The sequence below is a fragment of the Dermacentor andersoni genome, chromosome 1 (assembly GCF_023375885.2).
Source record: "Dermacentor andersoni chromosome 1, qqDerAnde1_hic_scaffold, whole genome shotgun sequence".
Taxonomy (NCBI): domain Eukaryota; kingdom Metazoa; phylum Arthropoda; class Arachnida; order Ixodida; family Ixodidae; genus Dermacentor; species Dermacentor andersoni.
In genome coordinates, this window is record NC_092814.1 from 54,354,855 (window position 1) to 54,375,006 (window position 20,152).

Below are 20,152 nucleotides of genomic sequence, written 5' to 3' on the forward strand. Positions count from 1 at the left end.
GTGGCCGGACACAAAGTAATGGTAAGTACAAAAACTTTATTTAAAGCTGTTGAAGTAAACACACAGGTCACTGTTAATGCAACATTATATACTGTTTGTTTCTGCGATGACATTCTCAGATTATTCAAAATAGGAGGTTCAAAACAAAATTTTAGCTTAACTGATTAAGCTTTATAGCAGTGGCAGACAGAAAAATTTGCATAACTGCCTACAACATTATTAACTTGAAGTTCCCTAACCTTCAGTGACTTTAGGGGCATGCTGTAGCTGCAGGATTGAAGTCAGCCATTACTTGAGTATGACCTTTTGCGATGAATTGTGCATTGCACCAGTTTCAAGAAAAAGTACAAGGAACCGACAGAGAAATAAAAACATTGTTGTTCTAATTCTTATGCTTCTACACTGCGAAAAAAAAAATGCAGTAAAAAATATTAAAATGGAACAGCAAGGTATTTCTCCAGATTTTATGTACTTATTTCTCAAAACTGGTGCAATGAACAATTTCTTGTAAAAAGTTACACTTTGAGTACCAGCTAACCTCAATTCTGCAATTACAACATCCCACCACAGTCATTAAATAAGAGGTTAGTGAAAGCTTATGAATTTTGATGTCTCCCACTGCTATGAAACTTGGTCAGCAAAAATTATTTTACCTTTAATTCCCTATATTTATTACCTGAGACAGTCGTTGCAAAATTACATGTGTGTGCTCACACAGCACACAAGGCAGTAAGCTTATTCCCAGGTGCAATAACATGGACACTTGCTAAGGAAGTGGAAAGGGCAATAACAAAGCTATTAGGCTTTTAGGATGCTGTGTTATCTCTCCCAATTTCATGAACACTTACGCAATCTGCTAATCACACTGAGGAAGACAAGCACACTGCTTCCATGCGAGTTGTACTGCTTGCATTGCACAAATAGCCAGCAGTAATGCAAACAACTTGCGGATTTGTGTGAAACCCAGAGCCCGCAAAACCACCTTCAGAAATTGTGATGCAAGCATCACATTGGCCCTTGGATCTAATGTGGAAGTAGGTAGGGAAAGAATGTTGCTTCCAGGCATTGGTCAAGGCAATGAACGAGAGCATCTGCTGCAGGTAGACTAGCTCACCTCCTCACACCATTTTCACAACATTTCATTTGTTTCTATCTCTCCTATCACTAAAGCCTTTTTAAAAATTCTTGCTGTAGAATGCTATGTGGATGGCACTTTGCAACTTCCAGTGCATCGTTAAAGTTTCCAAGAAGCCCAAATGAGGGAGCTCATTAACATGCATGTAACTTGCATGTACTTGCATGCCATAACAGACTGGTTCATAGAACATAGATAGGCAAGACATCCGCATTTGTTATAATGTTGCACTGAAGCTTCCATGAGCACACTGGCATCTTATTGACTTAAGGTAACGTCTATGAGCACCCAACACCTTTTTTGTAGCATCTAAGAATGTATCCAAAGGTTTATGTAATTTCACAAAAGTTTACATACATTCACAGTTCTGTGCTTGCGTGACGCACTGCTGCCATTTTCTAAACAGCTTCCTGTCGCGACACTATTGATTAGTTGCTTGATCTGCTCGCACACACTGTCATAACATAGCTGCTGCTGTTCCTTCCTTCTGTATTGGTGCCAATGCTGAAGTGTAACACCACTCGTACAGTGAGAGCTGTGGTGAAGTTGGTAGCACGGTGCGAGATTATTATGAGAGGTGTGTGAACGGCACCCATTCCAGCATACCAATTTCGTGTGCGCTTCAAACAGTTTCCATAAGATGACGCGAGCCCCGAATGGCAGAGACTAATGAGAGTGGCACCTTCTGGTGTCATTCGGGCCCGCACAATCGATCGTTTCGTACTTTCGTCAGCTCGCACCAGCTCTTGCTCACGCCGCTCGCGCTTGTTTGGTTTAGTTTGGTTTTATTCGCAATTGTTTAGATTGTCATGGTGAGAAAGATATGGGTGAACAGGTTCACAAAACGATTCATACTGCAAGGAACCGTGCAATAGCAACATACATATACCAGCGTAAAGCACAGAAGTGCTCGCAACTGCATGCGATGAACGCTTAACATGATGTGATGTTGATGTGGCTTCACCCTTTAAAACGAGCTGGCGGCTCGAACATATAGCGCCGCCCCTCGGAGGATGGCTGGAACACAAGCAAGTTGTCGACGCGCCCTCAGCACCGAGAGATGCCGCCATTCGCACACCTCTGATAATATTCTTTGACCGTGGCTGGTAGCTTTCACTTTATTACTTTGCATTTTTGCTTTGCAATACTGCTCTTGAAAATTGTAACATAGATTGCAAAGGTGACATCCCATCCACTTCTGGATTTCCATTGCAATTTCTTTCACATCATCATCATTACCAGCCTGGTTACGCCCACTGCAGGGCAAAGGCCTCTCCCATACTTCAACTACCCCGGTCATGTACTAATTGTGGCCATGTTGTCCCTGCAAACTTCTTAATCTCATCCGCCCACCTAACTTTCTGCCGCCCCCAGCTACGCTTCCCTTCCCTTGGAATCCAGTCCATAACCATTAATGACCACCGGTTATCTCCTCTCTTCATTACATGTCCTGCCCATGCCCATTTCTTTTTCTTGATTTCAACTAAGATGTCATTAACTCGCGTTTGTTCCCTCACCCAATCTGCTCTTTTCTTATCCCTTAACGTTTCACCTATCATTCTTCTTTCCATAGCTCGTTGCGTCGTCCTCAATTTAAGTAGAACCCTTTTCCTAAGCCTCCAGGTTTCTGCCCCGTACGTGAGTACTGGTAAGACACAGCTGTTATACACCTTTCTCTTGAGGGATAATGGCAACCTGCTGTTCATGATCTGAGAATGCCTACCAAACGCACCCCAGCCCATTCTTATTCTTCTGATTATTTCAGTCTCATGATCCGGATCCGTGGTCAGTACCTGTTCTAAGTAGATATATTCCCTTACCACTTCCAGTGCCTCGCTACCTATTGTAAGCTGCTGTTCTCTTCCGAGACTGTTAAACATTACTTTAGTTTTCTGCAGATTAATTTTTAGACCCACCCTTCTGCTTTGCCTCTCCAGGTCAGGGAGCATGCATTGCAGTTGGTCCCCTGAGTTACTAAGCAAAGCATTATCATCAGCGAATCGCAAGTTACTAAGGTGTTCTCCATTAACTCTTATCCCAAAATCTTCTCAATCCAGGTCTCTGTATACCTCCTGTAAACATGATGTGAATAGCATTGGAGAGATCGTATCTCCCTGCCTGACGCCTTTCATTATTGAGATTTTGTTGCTTTCTTTATGGAGAACTACGGTGGCTGTGGAGCCACTATAGATATCTTTCAGTATTTTTACATACGGCTCGTCTACACCCTGATTTCGTAATGCCTCCATGACTGCTGAGGTTTCGAATGAATCAAATGCTTTCTCGTAATCAATGAAAGCTATATATAAGGGTTGGTTATATTGCACACATTTCTCCATCACCTGATTGATAGTGTGAATATGGTCTATTGTTGAGTAACCTTTACGGAATCCTGCCTGGTCCTTTGGTTGACAGAAGTCCAAGGTGTTCCTGATTCTATTTGCGATTACCTCAGTAAATACTTTGTAGGCAACGGACAGTAAGCTGATCGGTCTATAATTTTTCCAGTCTTTGGCGTCCCCTTTCTTATGCATTAGGATTATGTTAGGGTTCTTCCAAGAATCCTAACATAATCCTAATCCATAAGATTCTTTCACAAATGACTGCCAAAAGAATTCCGAGAGGATTGTCTACCAATCTTTTTTTTTTCTCCTCTCTAAAGGGCCCTTGAGCCAACCCTCGGGCTTGGTGAAAAAACACAGTCAGCAGCTAGCATACGCTGCTGTAAAAATGTCAGCCACATTTTGCAGTCGTGCGCGGCATGCGGATCACGCAAACGGAATGCAAAGTCATCGTTCTCTCAAACGGTCTCTTCTCAACAGAAGCCTACTCCTCACTCTTTTCTGGATGCTTTATTTCGTAATATAACGGATTCCCACATGCGGCTCCTATTGGCCAATAGCTGACATCAATGAAGAAGGGTGTTTGGATCAGTGTGCTTCTTCCTACTGTTACTGTGTATACGAGGTGTGTTCAAAAAGAAACCGAACTCTTGAAATAGCGCGCCAGCCGGCAGAGGAAGCGTGCTGCGGCTACTAAGCGCATGTAGCGGCAGGTTTAGACAACAAACTGCCATTTGCTGTGTTTCGCTCTGATCGTTAGTTGGCGAGCTACAGCTGCTGAAGTGAGCACATGAACAAGCTGTTCTTCGGATTGGTGCCAAAGTGACAATGAAGGAATTGGAAGAACAGCGTATGTGTGTGAAGTTCTGCTACAAACTTGGGAAAACTTTCATAGACATTTCAGTTGCTTAGCCAAGCATATGGGGAGGACTGTAAGAGTTGCGCGCAGTGCTATGGTTGGTTCAAGCGTTTTGAACATGGAAGAATGTCGGTCGGCAATGATCCCAAGCCTGGACGACCTTCCACATCCACAGATGATGACCACGTCGAGAGAGTTCGAACTGTGATTCGTGGAAATCATCGTTTGACTGTTCGAGAAGTTGCTGACGAAGCAGGTATCAGCGTAGGATCATGTCATGAAATTTTGAGTGACAAACTTGGGATGGGTCGTCAGTGCAAAATTCGTGCCGCGTTTGTTGACTGACGAACAGAAGCAGACCCATTTGAAATCAGCCAGGAACTGCTCGCCGCTGCCAATGACGATGAAAACTTTCTTGAGAGCATCATAACAGGCAATGAGACATGGGTTTATGGTTATGATGTTGAAATGAAAGTGCAGTGGGTGGCCAAAGGTTCGCGTCGTCCAAAAAAGGCATGCATGGCTCGGTCAAAAATGAAGGTGATGGTGGTGTTTTTTGACTGCGAAGGCTTTATCCATCAGGAATTTGTGCCACGCGGTCAGACGGTAAACAAAGAAGTTTACCAGGGAATCCTAGCATGCTTCAGAGATTCTGTGCACAGTAAGAGGCCTGAATTGTGGGGAAATCAGGCTTGGATGTTGCATCATGACAATGCCCCGGCTCACGCATCGCTCCTTGTCCGCAGCTACTTAGTGAAACACCACATTCCTGTTGTGCCCCACCCACCATATTCTGTAGACCTAGCACCAGCAGACTTTTTTTCTATTTCCCAAGCTGAAAACCACCTTGAAAGGACGCCGTTTCCAAATCGTAGAGGAGATCCGGGACAATGCAAGAAGAGACCTGCGCACAATTCCATAAAGTGCGTTCCAGGAGGCTTTCCAAAAAACGGAAGATGGGAAAAGTGCATTGCCAGTAGAGGTGACTACTTTGAAAGGGCCAGCACTTAAAATGTTGTACCATAAGCAGTAAAGGTGTTATAGCAAAAGTTTGGCTTCTTTTTGAACATACCTTGTATCTATTGCCACAGTTTAATAAACAGCCTGAAATAAGCGAACATCTGCTTTAGAATTTCGATAACAATTACGTACTTCAGGAAGAAGCTGACTATTATCTGCTCATGTTTGGCCACGGCCGCCCGCTTAGGAATTAACCATTGGCCACACTGCTTATCGGCGTCGTCGCGGTTGGGTCTCACTAGTCTTTACTAGTTTTGAACGCACAACTAGCCTCGAACAAAGTGAAGCCTAAGGTCAGACCACACGTACGCTTGCCAGCACACGCTCACTCCTGGCTGCTCCTGGTTAGACACCTTAGCAGACTTCGCTTGTCAATATGCACAAGTTGGAAGTGGCTACTATCCGCCGGTCAAGCTGGTGCAGGACAAAGCCGGTCCGCACCACGCAGCACAGCCACACAGGAGCACATGAGTGCAAGCGCGAGCAAGGACTTGTCCCTGCTGTGCACCAAGCTAACTCTGCAGTTGCATGTAGCTGCGGTCTGCTACGTAGCGTAGATCCGTTAGCATGCCACGGTGACATTCAGGAGGCGGAGTGTTGTGGGCACACCCCGCTCCACCGCAGCCTTCACAGTGCAAATCATTGAAGAAGGAGCGGAAGCGCTGCGAATGCTACGTTTGATTGCCAATAACTCCGCTTCTGCTGGACACACTGAAGAACTTCTTGCGGCAAAGTGTTTCTGAAATAGTCTAATTTGACTTCAAATGCATTTCTCGACTTCAATAAAAAGTGGTTCAGGCCCCCCTTTAAGGCACCAACAGTTATAAACCTAAGTTATCATTACAACATATGCACCTAGATAGCACAATTGTGTTTGGTGTAAGATTTGCAGCAATTTGTTTTCGTGTGTGTCTGCTAAACACTGCTGCCTGAAGGGTCCAAATTCTTTGCCACTGCCACGGTCAACTCTGTATTCGAGTCAACAACTCATTTCTGCTTGGCAAGCAAGACCTTTAGAGTTGCTTAGACCTTTCACCACCTACCAGTCGTCAACCATGTTTCCACATTTAGCACAATGACAGTACCACATTTTAAATGTGTGGTCTACACATTCCCAGCTGAGAAACACTGCAGTAATCAAAAGACTCAAAAGCATCTGTGGAGCATGCATACGCATGCCATGTACACCCCTTCAAAAGGACACTCCAACAAGACAAGGTTAAGAGGCCACTAACCTGCAGCAATATCACGGATGGCAAAGATGCCAACTCGAGTATCGCCATTGACAGTCCACTTCTGGGTCTCACAGTTGGGCTCGCACGAATGGTTTATAAAGCGTGACAGGTTGCCTTTTGGTCCCGCGTCAATGATGCGATCCTTCTCCAAGGTCAAAAAGTAGAAGTTCTGGTTGTTTTCCATGTGTAGCTCTGCCAGCCGTCGCTCACACTCCTCTTCATTGATGAGTTCTCCAACATACTCCATGACAAAGTCCCCTGCTGCCAGTGCCTGGCTTGTTTGCAGGCCCCATCCACGGCCCGGTGTCCGCACCAAAGAGGTGCGAGCATACGTTCGCTTCTGAAAACGCTGGTTCTCGCAATCAGTCCCTGCAGGGCACAGATCGCGAGAGCATTCATACAAAAGAAGCCGATTTAAGCAATTGGCACGGCAGGGGTCCTGAGGTGTGCACAGGCAGATGGACTTCATACGTACGGCAACAGAAGGCATGGCTGCTACTGGACACACAACTCGGTTGGTGCGGATCATGCGGAAAGGTGCTGGCTTTTCACACTGTTCACGAGCCTTGCGTTGCTGCTCCCAAGCCAGTGTTGCCTCTTCAAGGGCTGCCTCAAAAAGTCGTGCCACACTCTTGCTGCTTGCAGTCAGGCTGCCACTGTCACCTTCCTCGAAAAGGAAAACCCGTTGCCGATTGGTCCAATAGTAATCATGTGAGCCATAAAAGCGCACGGCAAAGTCTCCAACTGCCTCATGCTTAAGGGCCTGAATATTTGTTGGTACATCGGCTGGTGGCAACACTTGGGCTGGCCACCAGCGGTAACAGCCCAACTTGACCCAAAGGATGTCACCGTATTTTGGGTGCTTCCAGTTGAGGCAGTCGGGGCAAAGAAAGGCTTCTTCCGGTACTGCTTGCAGGCCAAGACAGGTCTCATGGAAGGCAGCTGGACAGCCCTCACAACACAACAACTGCCCACCCTTGGAGCACAGCATGCACCAGTTAACATTGATAGCAGAGCTTGTGGTCTGCGGTCTATGTCGTGGACACACCACGACACTGGAGCCCAGGATGCTTGAGCCAGCTGGCAGGCATCCAGAGTGGAAGGTTGATGGACAGTGGGCACAGCGTAACAGTCGGCCTGCAGAGAATGTATTCTGAGATGTTAGCCCTGGGTGAGATGGAAAAAAAAGGAGAGAGAAGCACAGCGGCACACTTTGGCACCAAGCAACTGACTAGTTTCTTTTTTTTAAAGTCATGGATACTTGTACAACATTATGTTCTCCTCTTTGCTGCCCACAGTCCATTCTATAAACAGGAGTGTCCTTGGTTTGTAGCTTTGGCACCTTTTACAGTAAACTGTCACTGTTGACCCTAAGTTGCTTTTTATCTGTGGCCCCTCAAGGCTAGTTCAGTTTCAGATGAATCATTAACACTACTACAGCAGCTCAACATAGCTCGTTACTGCTTGTTTAACAGTACAGATGAAACATAGAATAAAGGGATAAACAGCATTGTGGTTTATCTGTACTCTTCACTTATTTGCACAGTCCTGAATTAGTAACAAGCCCAGCTTGACATTTGCTTTTCCATTTGTCTATTAGTACCACCTTTCACAAAATGATGGCTTTAGCAAAGGTCAGGTAAGAACTAAAAGGGTCCTTTTCTTCTCGTAACAAGACAAAGCTGGATTCATAACATACATAATTACATAAAGTTGTACTCTTGCAGATGCTATGACAAGTTGTAGTGCCTTAAATTAGTTTTAAATGTATAAGATTATATAAAAAAATATAAATTTAATAATATAAGATAAGAGACATATATATACATATTTCAGCAAATGGAGTGTTTTCGTGCCACCTGTGGCAATACCACAACTTGGAATTGAATGCAGTCTCACGAACAAGAAGTCATGACCAATGGCTGCTGCAGGTGAACAACTTGCATAGCTGAACACAAAGTTCAGAGACAATCTCTGAATGCAAGCTTTAGCAATTAGCAGATGTGGTGATTTAAAATATGAAGCATATGTCGAAAACAAATAAATTGCCACCAACTTTGTGACCAGGCTGGCCCACCAGAAACATCTTCAAATGTTGTATTCACATTAACAGTGGTGAATATTTCTATGGGTGATGTGGAAACAATAGGAAGTCAAAGGTGTCAACTAAGTTTAAGTTTCAACAATTAGCAAGAAGAATATCATTGTGATAAATTATACTATAGTCAAATCCCTTTATAAAAAGGCATTTGGATCCTCTAAAAATCTTCCTTACAGAGGTCACTCCGCTGTAAATATTGCACACCATACTACTTGCAAAAGAGCAGGCTCATCATTTTTAGCAAAAGAAGATGTTTATTTAGCATAAATTCAATAAATAAATGAAAACAGCTGCCAATTTTCTCCTTCACAGTTTCTACGGTGAAAAGTAGACTTTTTGGCATCAAGGATTATGGCACGTTGCGCAGCAAAACCTAGGAGCTATGGAAGGTACTGCTGCACACTCTCGAATGCTACTATTGTCAGTGTTGGTTTCCATAACTATAGTTTCTACAGCTCACTGCTAGAGTGTGAAGAACAGTATGGCTAGACTGTCCATGGCTGTTTACCCTATCTCCCTGCCGGCCGATGTTCATCTGTTAGCCGTCCGCTAGGCAGTTGCAGTCTGGCCAGCAGAACCCTCTCCTTTTTGTTGTCACAACCACAAATAAAACTGTTTCCTCATCCTTTGCTCATGGCAGGTGCGTCGTGACAGTCAGATCTGACCCTAAAGACCGGGACAGGAGGAGACAAACACAGTGGTCTTGCTCTGGGCATTTCTGGTTGTCATGGATGCATGAAAGTGTTTTTTTTTGTATGTTGTTCCCTCATGCCTTTTTTACTACAAAATAGACACTAATCGAAGCAAGTGACAAGCAGTGCGCTTCACAGTGGGAAGGAACTGGTCCTGATTATACAGTATGTTGTATTCCTGTCAACACTATGTGCAGCTATAAAACGACGATGGTGCACTTAGGCAGCACTCGTTGCTCACGAAACATAAGGGCTGGGAGAGACACTTTCTTAGTCAAAGCAGATCACCCATCACCACAGCTGTGCTGAATCGGCAAAGAGCATTTTTCCCCCTGTAATGAGTGAGTGCCGTTACCCGGTGGTAGAATATGAACTAGTATTCGCAACATGGCTGCCATGGTCCCCCACCAGGCCGGCCCCATAGCAAATTTTTGTTACACAATGGAACTTGTAAAATGTTGTCAAAGGAGCATTTTATTTGAATTTTTCATATCAGGTCACTATTGGAGGACATAGAAGAAAATGACTGTCCTGTTACCAATCTGCCACGAAGCGAGCATCACTGCCAATGAAGGCACACTCTTTTTGCCTTGAGTAGCATCCGTAAGCAGTGTTACTTCCATGCCTTCTCCCATACTGGAGCCAAAGGACCATGTCATGTTCAAGCGTTGAGCCTCACTACTTTTTTTTCTTCTCTTCCTTTTTCTGCGGCGCATTCACAGCGGTGGCATTGCGCCTTCCGCATTGGATGATTAACCAAAGCACTGCATTTTACGTAGGAGCATTTGTACATGACCTTGACTCTCTGGCTGGGAGCGGAACTTCTTTGAGAGAGGATACGTGGCAGTTGGTTTGAAATTTCAGCTGTTCTCGCAGTACACAGCACTACATTACTTTGCAGACATAATCGTCAGCAGACATGATGTATATGCTGCACTTGTCTTTAGATATGGCCAAACCTTGTGAGATGCTCTTTAACAGGAGGAGGGTGGAAGTATACCAAAGCTACTGATGAGTCCAGATCACCATCGTCCAGACCTTATCATGCTGCCTTTCTTGTGTTATCGACCAGTAGATGAGCAACGGCTGCAGAGGGTAGGGGTGAGTGGTGGTGAGACTATGTGCGTTTGTTGTAAAGCAACAAATCAGCTGTCAGGAACTCCTAAATTCCTTTGTTATACAGGTAAATTTGCTGTAGTGGTCTTCGCTGTAGAGGCATTCACAATACATCTGAAAGATAGGAATTCAGCCAGGACATAAGGAATCCGTTGTTATTTCATTGTAGAGGTGTTGAACTGTATACTTGAAAGTGCAACAGAAGTAGAAAGTATTTACATCAAGTATGGCATCAAACACGTGACAAATGACACAAAAATGCAGCTGCACTTTTGCCAAAGTTGGTATTAATGCCGAGTACAGGTCTCCAGTCTTACTTTCACTTTTCATTCCTTCTTTATACCGAACAGTAGCTGCCAAAATCGCAATCTGATTACGAGGTATGTAGCAGTGGAGGACTCCAGAATAATTTTTACCACCTGAGGATCTTTAATGTGTACCCAATTCATGGTACATGGGCATTTTGGCACTTCGCCCCCACAGAATTGTGACGGCTGCCACAGGGATTTGATGCCACAAACCTGTGCTCAGCAGCACCATGCTATAGCCAGCAGGTCTGCTATCAAAATGTAGGCTTGTGATCATTAACTACGGCAGCTCAAAAAACAGGCATGAGAATTAAGGAGTTGAACTGGAAACCCTAATGCGCACATGAATATCTAGAGTATTTGTATGAGTCAGCCATATGAAACATGGTTACAGCACTATAGGAAACACGAAATGCACGCAGGTGCATGCGGGGGCCTGCATTGGCATCCTTTACAATGGTCTGCGAGCCGTCCTGACCCTGCTAACACCTGAACCTGTGCACCATGCTCCTTAAGCTTCTCACTAAGACACTTCCTGGTCTGTCTCGCATATTACACTGGACAGAGATGTCCACTCACCAGGTTTGGGCATTGCAAACAGACAAATGTGGTGCTTAAATCATGTGATGATAAATGCGCCTGAACAGTACTACACTGATGTATGCCACAAAAACAGCTGAAAATTCAAACAAAAGCAAACGCATTCTTATCCTCAACGAAGCCATTTCAGCCACGAGCAAGAGGAAGTAACATGCAATGGTGCTTCCATGTAAGATGCGTTGCCTCTAGCGCACAAATAGCCAGAAGCAGTAAAAACAACCCGGGAATAACCGTGACATGCCGAGTGTACACACAACTGCCTCTGGACGTGCATTGTGCAGCAAGAGACAAAGGAAGCGAGGCAGAGGTCGTGGAGGAGGGAACAAAAAATGAAACGAGTCCTTGGCTATGTAAGGCAGGAGAGGAATGTTGTATGTGGATGCTGGTTGAGGCAATGGGAAGAAGACCTGCTGCGGGGAGGGTAGCTCACCTTACTGCATAATGTCCTCCAACCATTTCTTTTGTTCCTATATTGCCCGGTACAGAACCTTTAGAAATTCTTGCATTAGAACATTCCCACCGATGATGTTTCACAACTTGTAACGCACAAAGAAAATTTAAATTGTGGGGTTTTACATGCCGAAACCACTTTCTGATTATGAGGCACGCCGTAGTGGGGGACTCCGAAAATTTCGACCACCTGGGGTTCTTTAATGTGCACCTAAATCTAAGTACACGGGTGTTTTCGCATTTCGCCCCCATCGAAATGCGGCCGCTATGACCGGGATTCAATCCCGCGACCTTGTGCTTAGCAGCTCAACACCATAGCCACTAAGCAACCACGGCGGGCGCACAAAGAAAATTTCTGACGAAGCCTGGTGAGGGGCCCTTTAAATTTTTGACAATTCATGTCATTTCACAGCTTGAGAAACACTGGCACAAAGTGTCTAGTACGTACACCAATCAATGCATTAAGAAATATCAATCAGGTGATCTTTGTGGCACAATAGAGTGGATGATGCGGGTAGAATGGGTGTCCACTGGTCAGTGTGTTCCTGTGTGAAGTAACACGTAAGAGTTGTTATTCCGGTACACCAACTGATGCTTCAGTTAATACACTGGAGTAGCAGTGATTTCGTTGGGAAGCATATTAAACAGCTTTGCATCAATTACTGTGGCGCTGATCACATGGGTAATACACTCCCAAAGGAAATTTACCCCCACAGTCAAAGCTGCCAGTTGCTGTGAAATTTATTGGTGCGTGGCTAGCTGTTTTGATGAAGAGAGATTTGAAGTGGATTGCAAGTGGTCGCACTTGCAAATACAAGCCAGAGGTAAATTTTCACCTCTCTTTTGATATGTTTCGACTGAGCTTTCTTTTTTTGCATGAGCCATTTAGCTATTTCTGTTTACTTGAACAATAATAGGAGAGAAAAGGTAGCTGTAATGCAAGAATGGCTGAAATGCCACTGTACTCTGAGAACTAATCATAGCACAGAATGAACACAGGTGTGCAAAATGTAAGTTATATTGCAAATACGGACATATAACATCGTTACGTGTCAATGCTGTTCAAAGAACAATTTGATCTCTTTTACATTTACCAGTCAACATTCCACAAGTGGAACAAGCAATTGCAATATTTCTTATTTGTAGTAACTACCTGTGAATTTTTGTAAATTAATTTAAATTATTCATTGAGGTTCATAGGGAAAATAGTAAATTATTGTCATTTCCTAATCATGCATTAGTTTGCAACTGCTGCCAGTAAGTCCAGTAAGTCCAGCAAGGACATAGCAACCTCCCCAGCCTGCTCAGCATGCGGTGCGTTGCAGACACTGGAATACGGAGACACTGGACACTGTACGTAGGATTTTTCGATCTGAGCAGCCTCTAAAAAAGACAGTCCGTCCTCCAGCAACGTTGAGAATTGAGAGCGATGACGACAGCCTGTCTCGCAAATTGTGAAAGCCACCCATCATTCCGATTTCACAGGAGTGAGTGCAACTGTGCTAACCACCTCTATTTTGACCTTTTCAGCCACTTTTGAAAAAAAAAAAAAAAAAGGCTGGTACAATAAGTTTACATTGTTGTACAGACCTTTCTTATATTTGTACCATGCTTTTCCCCAAGTACATGCGTGCATCATGGCTGGCTGGCCCCCAGTGTCGTTATTCTGTCGATATATGAGCCAAGCCAACTTATTGAAAACAAAGGCGAAGGCAGTGCCACTTTTCTACTCACTACAAATGAAGGTTTATCTGCAGGTGTTTTGGAGGGCATGCAGGTGTTTCGGAGGGCATACTTTTACAAGCTTTTGTGTTCAGACTATTTAATGTATGCAGACATCTCTAAGCTACAGCAGAACCCTGCTGATATGTTGTTTAGGGGGCAAACATTAAAAGAATGTCATCTAGAAAAACATAGCATCTGATAATGTTTGCGGGTGCACTATTGATGAGGCAAAAATGAGACATAAAACCTTATTTGAATTTGAATCGGAAGTCAACAAATTTAATTGAAAAGCCACGCAGTAAAGCTCATTATCGCTACGTGGCAGTTAGATTGACTGTTAAAAACTTTTTGGAACGGTTGTAGTAGTGAATCACTACATGAAGCTTGTAATTTCCATCTGATATTTGGGCCAAATCTTTCACAGTCATCACAGTCCCTTTTCAAATATCCACAGCCCCTTTTCAGCTTCTATGCAGCGTTGTATATTGAAGTAACTGTGCAGGATGTCAAAGGTCATGAGAGTGTGTCCGTGTACATCGATGTGAGGCGACCCCTTGTGCTTTCATCTGCCTCCTCTTGGCTTTTGACTGATGATGATGATGTGTAGTGTTTAGTGGCGCAAGGGCCAGATATATATGGCCAAAGAGCACCATGCTAGTGTTGTCCTTGAATTTTCATTGACATGGAACAATGAACTTTGATAGGTAGGTGAAAAATGGCTGTAAGAAAGGCCTAAAAATCAGTTGCCTAAAGTGCATAAAATGTACATAAGTATTAAAATAATGACAGTGTAGGTGAGCATTTTATGAATATAAAATATATGTTTACAAAGGGACGCTATACTAAAATGAGTTAGTGGCAATAGTATTACCACCTTACCAGGGCCTTTAAATGCAAGGACCCAGAGGCATGTGCTCTGCATGCCTCTGGGTGCTGCTACTATGGCAGCAGCACCTTCTTGTAAGAGGGTGCACTACGAATGTACTGGGCTTATGACATTTAGCCCAATTGTTAAACATTGACATTGTTAAAAAAATTTAAAACATTTTTACATTTTTCATCCCAAAAACGGTTCTGCGCCAAGGAACAATGGCAGATGAACGGGGATATGGTGCTGGTGGGCCAGGGGAAAGCGCTTTTTCCACTCAGCTTCTGCCTCCTGACACGCCACAAGGACGTAGAGGACAGTCTGCCTTTCATCACATCTATCACAACCTGCAGGTTGGCCAGCAGTAAGCAAGTAATTGTGTGTGCCATACGTGTGCCCTATATGAAGTCTGTAAAACAGGACATTGGTTCTTCGTGACTTTAGTGAGGGTGACAAAGTGCCTAACTGTGGCTTAATTATATGAAGTTTATTAGAGGTTTCACCATCCCACGAGCGTTGCCAATAGCCTGTTTTTTTTCGGATGAAGGGCTTTAAAGGGTCCCTGAAATGGTTTGGATAAATTTTGTGGATGCGTAGGGTACAGCTACAGTAAAAAATTCACGCCACAATTTAAGTGAAGCGACTCCTATTAAGAGAACTATGGATGACTACAAGTGACCCTCCTCCTTAGCTATGCTTTTTCTTCTCAACTCGTTCGCCAAGTGATTGGGGCTAAGCTCTGCCTTCACTGGCAGAGGGTGTTAAGAATGGCCATACGGGGTGGCAACGTGCCAGCTTTCAGCCCGCTGCACGTGTTCCAAGCCCACCAGTCGAAGCGCCCTTCCGAGAGCTGCGGTCGGCAGGCAGCCACGTGGCGCGCGATCAACTCCGGAAATTGGTACTTGGCCGCACCACCCGAGACGGAGCAGTTCTACGAAGCCCTCTGACGTCGGCACTGAAAGCTGGGCGGTACCGAGAACTGCGGATGACCGGAAGCCACGTGGCGCGCGATCAACTCAGGAAATTGGTACTTGGCCGCACCACCCGAGACGGAGCACGGTTCTACGAAGCCCTCGGTCGTCGACTGCGGAGCCTTTGTGTGTATGGGTTCGCACCTGTGTGTTTGCGTGTGTGTGGGCGTAAACGATAGTGTGGGGCGGCGGCAAGTTCACAAGGCTTGGACGAACCTTCCCGACCATTCCTGCTCCGACCCACCTCATCCTCCAAAAAGGCGGGTCATCTTGAATGACGTCGAACTATGACATCGAGCAAGGGCTTATAAGCAGCGTTTGCCGGCTGCTAGGGTGTGCTCGTGTCGTGATCGTTGTCGGGAGCTGAGTGCTCTGTCATGCTAGAAATGTACTAGTGAGCTGTGTGCTCGTAAACTGTTTGCTGTATGTTAGTTTTGCGGGCTCCATATGGGAGTCGCGCTAGTCTGCCAATGTATCCTGCTTAAACTGTTAATATATAAATAAATCCTGTTCACCGAGTTCCTGTCTACGACCTTCATCTCCTTCAAATGGTGGCAGCGGCGAGATAGTCCGACGACTCCTACATTTGGTCGACAGCGGTAGGACCGTCCGACAAATCCTACAAGGGGTACTTGCAGAGGGGTACTTGACATGTCGCCGATCGCTAGATTTGCAGCCCACAACGAAACAAGGGCGATCCATGCTGCTTGCGAAAAGAAAGCTTGAGACTACACTGACCGTGCAGCTCGCATCAACATGGAGAAGGTTGAAACAAGAGCAGACAACACTTGCTGTGTTCCAGAAGTGCTTGAGTGTGGTGATAAATTGCCGTTGTGTATTCTCTTTCTGTTACTCTCTTTTATGGAAACAAATTACCCAACATTCCTAATATTACAAACAACATTTGTTCACCATCAAATTGTAAAAATTATCTATGACGCAATCTGGGTAGCCAATCGGATAGCTCGCTCAGCTGACGTCAACTGGGCTAACTATGTCAATTGTGAGAGGGCGGCTGAAAATGCAGGGAAGCAGTGGCGCTGCGATCGGTAGCGATACACATTTTTGAAGCCTTATAATAAATTACATGCTTCATGAAGAGTGCTTAAATGTATCACTTAATGATCAGAAGGACCTGCCCTAACGACTCTGTACGTTTGTAGAAAATCTTCAAAATCATTTCAGGGTCCATTTGAGTCTATAGAGGGTACAGCTATGGAAGAATTGGAAGCTCTTGCTGCTACGGATGTGGCGGTTTGTCTGCTAGTGCATTGGCCTGAATACCTCAATGCTCTGGCACCTAGCATATAATTAAATGCTGGTTAAATATGGGTCATGCACACGAGCGAATAAAGTTTCTTTAGTAGCAGATATTTACATTTACTAGATGACATTAAGGATTTTACAGTGAATATAATTAATCAGTGAATATAAAAGCCTTTTTGTTTTGATATTCCTCAACCGACAGTACTTCATATGCCTCTGTTGCTAAAAATTCACCGACGATTACAATACTTCCTAATGTGAAATTTGAGCGCACCTCTACATGTGTTTTCATTTCATGATATATTGAGGCATCGCACTGATCACTGCACCGACAGGTAGAGCCACGGCGCTATATATAGACAGGCCACACAGTTGCCGCTTCCCGACAACTGCAGCTTACGCAACTGTAATTTTTACTGGGAAACACTTGTGGCAAACGCTGTGTGCGAAGGCGAGCTTTCTGGTTCTTTTTTTTCCTTTCTCCCGAATGGCTGCGCCACCACTGCCAATGACATGAGTGCCATCTGGTGGTGCTTCAAGGTGGCTTTCTCCCCTTTCCTCCTCGTGCTCTCTTGCTATCGGTCTTCTGCTTTTCTCCTCACCCTTTCGCCACACTCTCCTCCGCTTTCTGCCTCATGCTTTCAATGTAGCATCATCCTCTGCTTTTTCTCTTTGCTATCGCCTTCTTTCATTCTCCGCTGCGCTCCGCATTCGCTCAGTTACACCGAGGCAAGACGAGGCACGCCGCAGTTCAATGTGGGAACAGGCACCGAAGAGCTGCGCTCTAAAATACTTGTTTCAGCGAGAGCATCCGATTGAGAAAAAGATGGCCCGAGTGCTGCACAGAACGCACCGACATGTGACATAGGTGCGTCAGTGTAATACTGCAGGTACGAGTACTTTGAGTGAAGCTCCAAAAAGTGGATTTGAACGTGTGGCTGTGGAGCGTTTCGTGACCTCGACAAACAATGTTTCACATTCAACCAGCTGCCACTGCCAGAGGTAGCAGCTTCGATGGATGCATTAGGCGAAGTTCTAAAAGTGGGACGACCATTTCTTCAAAAAAGGGGTAAGGTGTGCAGGCTCGACACAAGAGAATTGGACAACACGAAAGCCGTCCACTTCTCTTCTCTTGTGTCCGTGTCTGCACGCCTTACCCTTTTTGCATTATGAATCTTTACCAACTAACTCAGCTTTCTGTCGTGCTAAGCTTCATTTCTGCAATCAGTTTTCTCACATGAAGTGAGAAGGCTTCTCTCGACTGAAGGTCGATTGTTAATTGTGGCAAATGTCATTTATGGCAGAAGAGCACGGATGTTCACAGTTAGAATTTACTTTTAGGAAGTATATAAAACTCAAATATGTCCTGTGTGAATGGAGTGGCCACTGATTTGATTCTATATAAGGACTTTGTACAGGACTTGTCCTCAAGGCTCCGGTCGTGAGGCAGATGCCTAAATGGTAAACAGAATCAAGCATGCTTAACCCTTTCAATGTTGATTTTTTTCACCATATGCGACTCCTCAGGGTAGATTTTCTTTTTATTGCAGATTCCAATTCTTCTAAGGGACCTATTTCGAAAAAAATTTACCGTAATTTTTCTAAGGTGACCATAAAGTGAGAAAAAAATATCTTGCACTGGTATATATGTACTGTTTATTCATGATTAAAAGCAGTAAAGAAAGGAAATAAACTTATAATTAAACATTTAAAATTAAAAAAATTCAATTATGGGGTTTTATGTGCCAAAACCACTTTCTGATTATGAGGCATGCCGTAGTGGAGGACTCCAGAAATTTCGACCACCTGGGGTTCCTTAACGTGCACCTAAATCTAAGTACAAGGGTGTTTATTAAAAAAACATTTGATGCATTGGTATACATATGGTTCAAGGCTTAGAAAACGTGCACATGAAAATGTTTCGAAAGTCTCAAATGTTCCTGCTCTTACACTAATATTTACATCCATAGCGTAATCGAACTGCGTAGGTGAGCGCACTCAAGAAGACTGTGTGGTTGTGTGCCCGTCAAAAAAGCGAAATGTGTGACAAACTTCCCGATGAAGCAGAAGAGATTGGTAGTAGCCTCTCTCGTCGGCAGAACCAAGCGTATCTGCACAACGCCACAAAGTCGGGCTGCTGACCTACAAGATGTGCACCAAAATCTCTTGGCATGTGGCTACCAGAGGTCGTTTGTGAGCTCAGTGGAACGCCACCTGTCTCAGCCCCCAAGGCCTGACTGTGTGCTCCCAAGAAAACGCGCCCCCATACTGTATGTGCCCGGTGTGAGCGAGGGCTTAGCCCGCGTTCTGCGCGGCTATGACGTCCAGGTAGCTTACGTGCCATGCCAAAAATTACGCCATTGGCTGGTAAACGTGAAAGACAAGCTTCCAAAGACAAAGTTTCCTGGCATCATCTACGGGTTTCCATGTGAAGACTGCGACTGCATATATATCGGCGAGACAAGCAATTTCGAACAGCGGTTGAAGCAGCATGTCAACGATGTGAAAAACAAAAAAGTCGCATCAAACGCCTTGGCAGAACATGCAGGTGACTTGGGCCACAGGATTGATTGGGATAATGCCAAGATATTAGAAAAAGAAAAATTTTACTTGAAGACACCACTTGGAATCCCTCCTAATTCAAATGACAGCACTCTCAACCAGAATGACGGAACCCTCCCCCCATCTACACGCACTGCTTACGTCATATTTTAAAGCCATATAAACATTGTATCGCACGTCCTTGATTTCATTGTGAACAAGGCTCCTGTCAGGGGAGCCAAAAGGTCTTTTTTTGTATTCTTTCAGTGGTCGGTGTCCTTTTTCATCATCATCATCATCATCAGCCTGGTTATGCCCACTGCAGGGCAAAGACCTCTCCCATACTTCTCCAACTACCCCGGTCATGTATTAATTGTGGCCATGTCGTCCCTGCAAACTTCTTAATCTCATCCGCCCACCTAACTTTCTGCCGCCCCCTGCTGCGCTTCCCTTCCCTTGGAATCCAGTCCGTAACCCTTAATGACCATCGGTTATCTTCCCTCATTACATGTCCTGCCCATGCCCATTTCTTTTTCTTGATTTCAACTAAGATGTCATTAACTCGCGTTTGTTCCCTCACCCAATCTGCTCTTTTCTTATCCCTTAACGTTACACCCATCATTCTTCTTTCCATAGTTCGTTGCGTCGTCCTCAATTTAAGTAGAGCCCTTTTCGTAAGCCTCCAGGTTTCTGCCCCGTACGCGAGTACTGGTAAGACACAGCTGTTATACACCTTTCTCTTAAGGGATAATGGCAACCTGCTATTTATGATCTGAGAATGCCTGCCAAACGCACCCCAGCCCATTCTTATTCTTCTGATTATTTCAGTCTCATGATCCGGATCCGCAGTCACTACCTGTCCTAAGTAGTTGTATTCCCTTACCACTTCCAGTGCCTCACTACCTATTGTAAACTGCTGTTCC

At 44.7% G+C, this 20,152-nt stretch overlaps 1 protein-coding gene across 1 annotated transcript in view; it reads right to left on the reverse strand.

The window, feature by feature from the left end:
- Positions 1-20,152, reverse strand: part of NSD (Nuclear receptor binding SET domain protein) — a 46,083-nt gene that overhangs the window by 3,962 nt on the left and 21,969 nt on the right. The window contains exon 3 of the mRNA XM_055061499.2: positions 6,592-7,728. Coding sequence (XP_054917474.1) covers positions 6,592-7,728 — 1,137 coding nt within the window. The remainder of the gene's footprint in view (positions 1-6,591; positions 7,729-20,152) is intronic.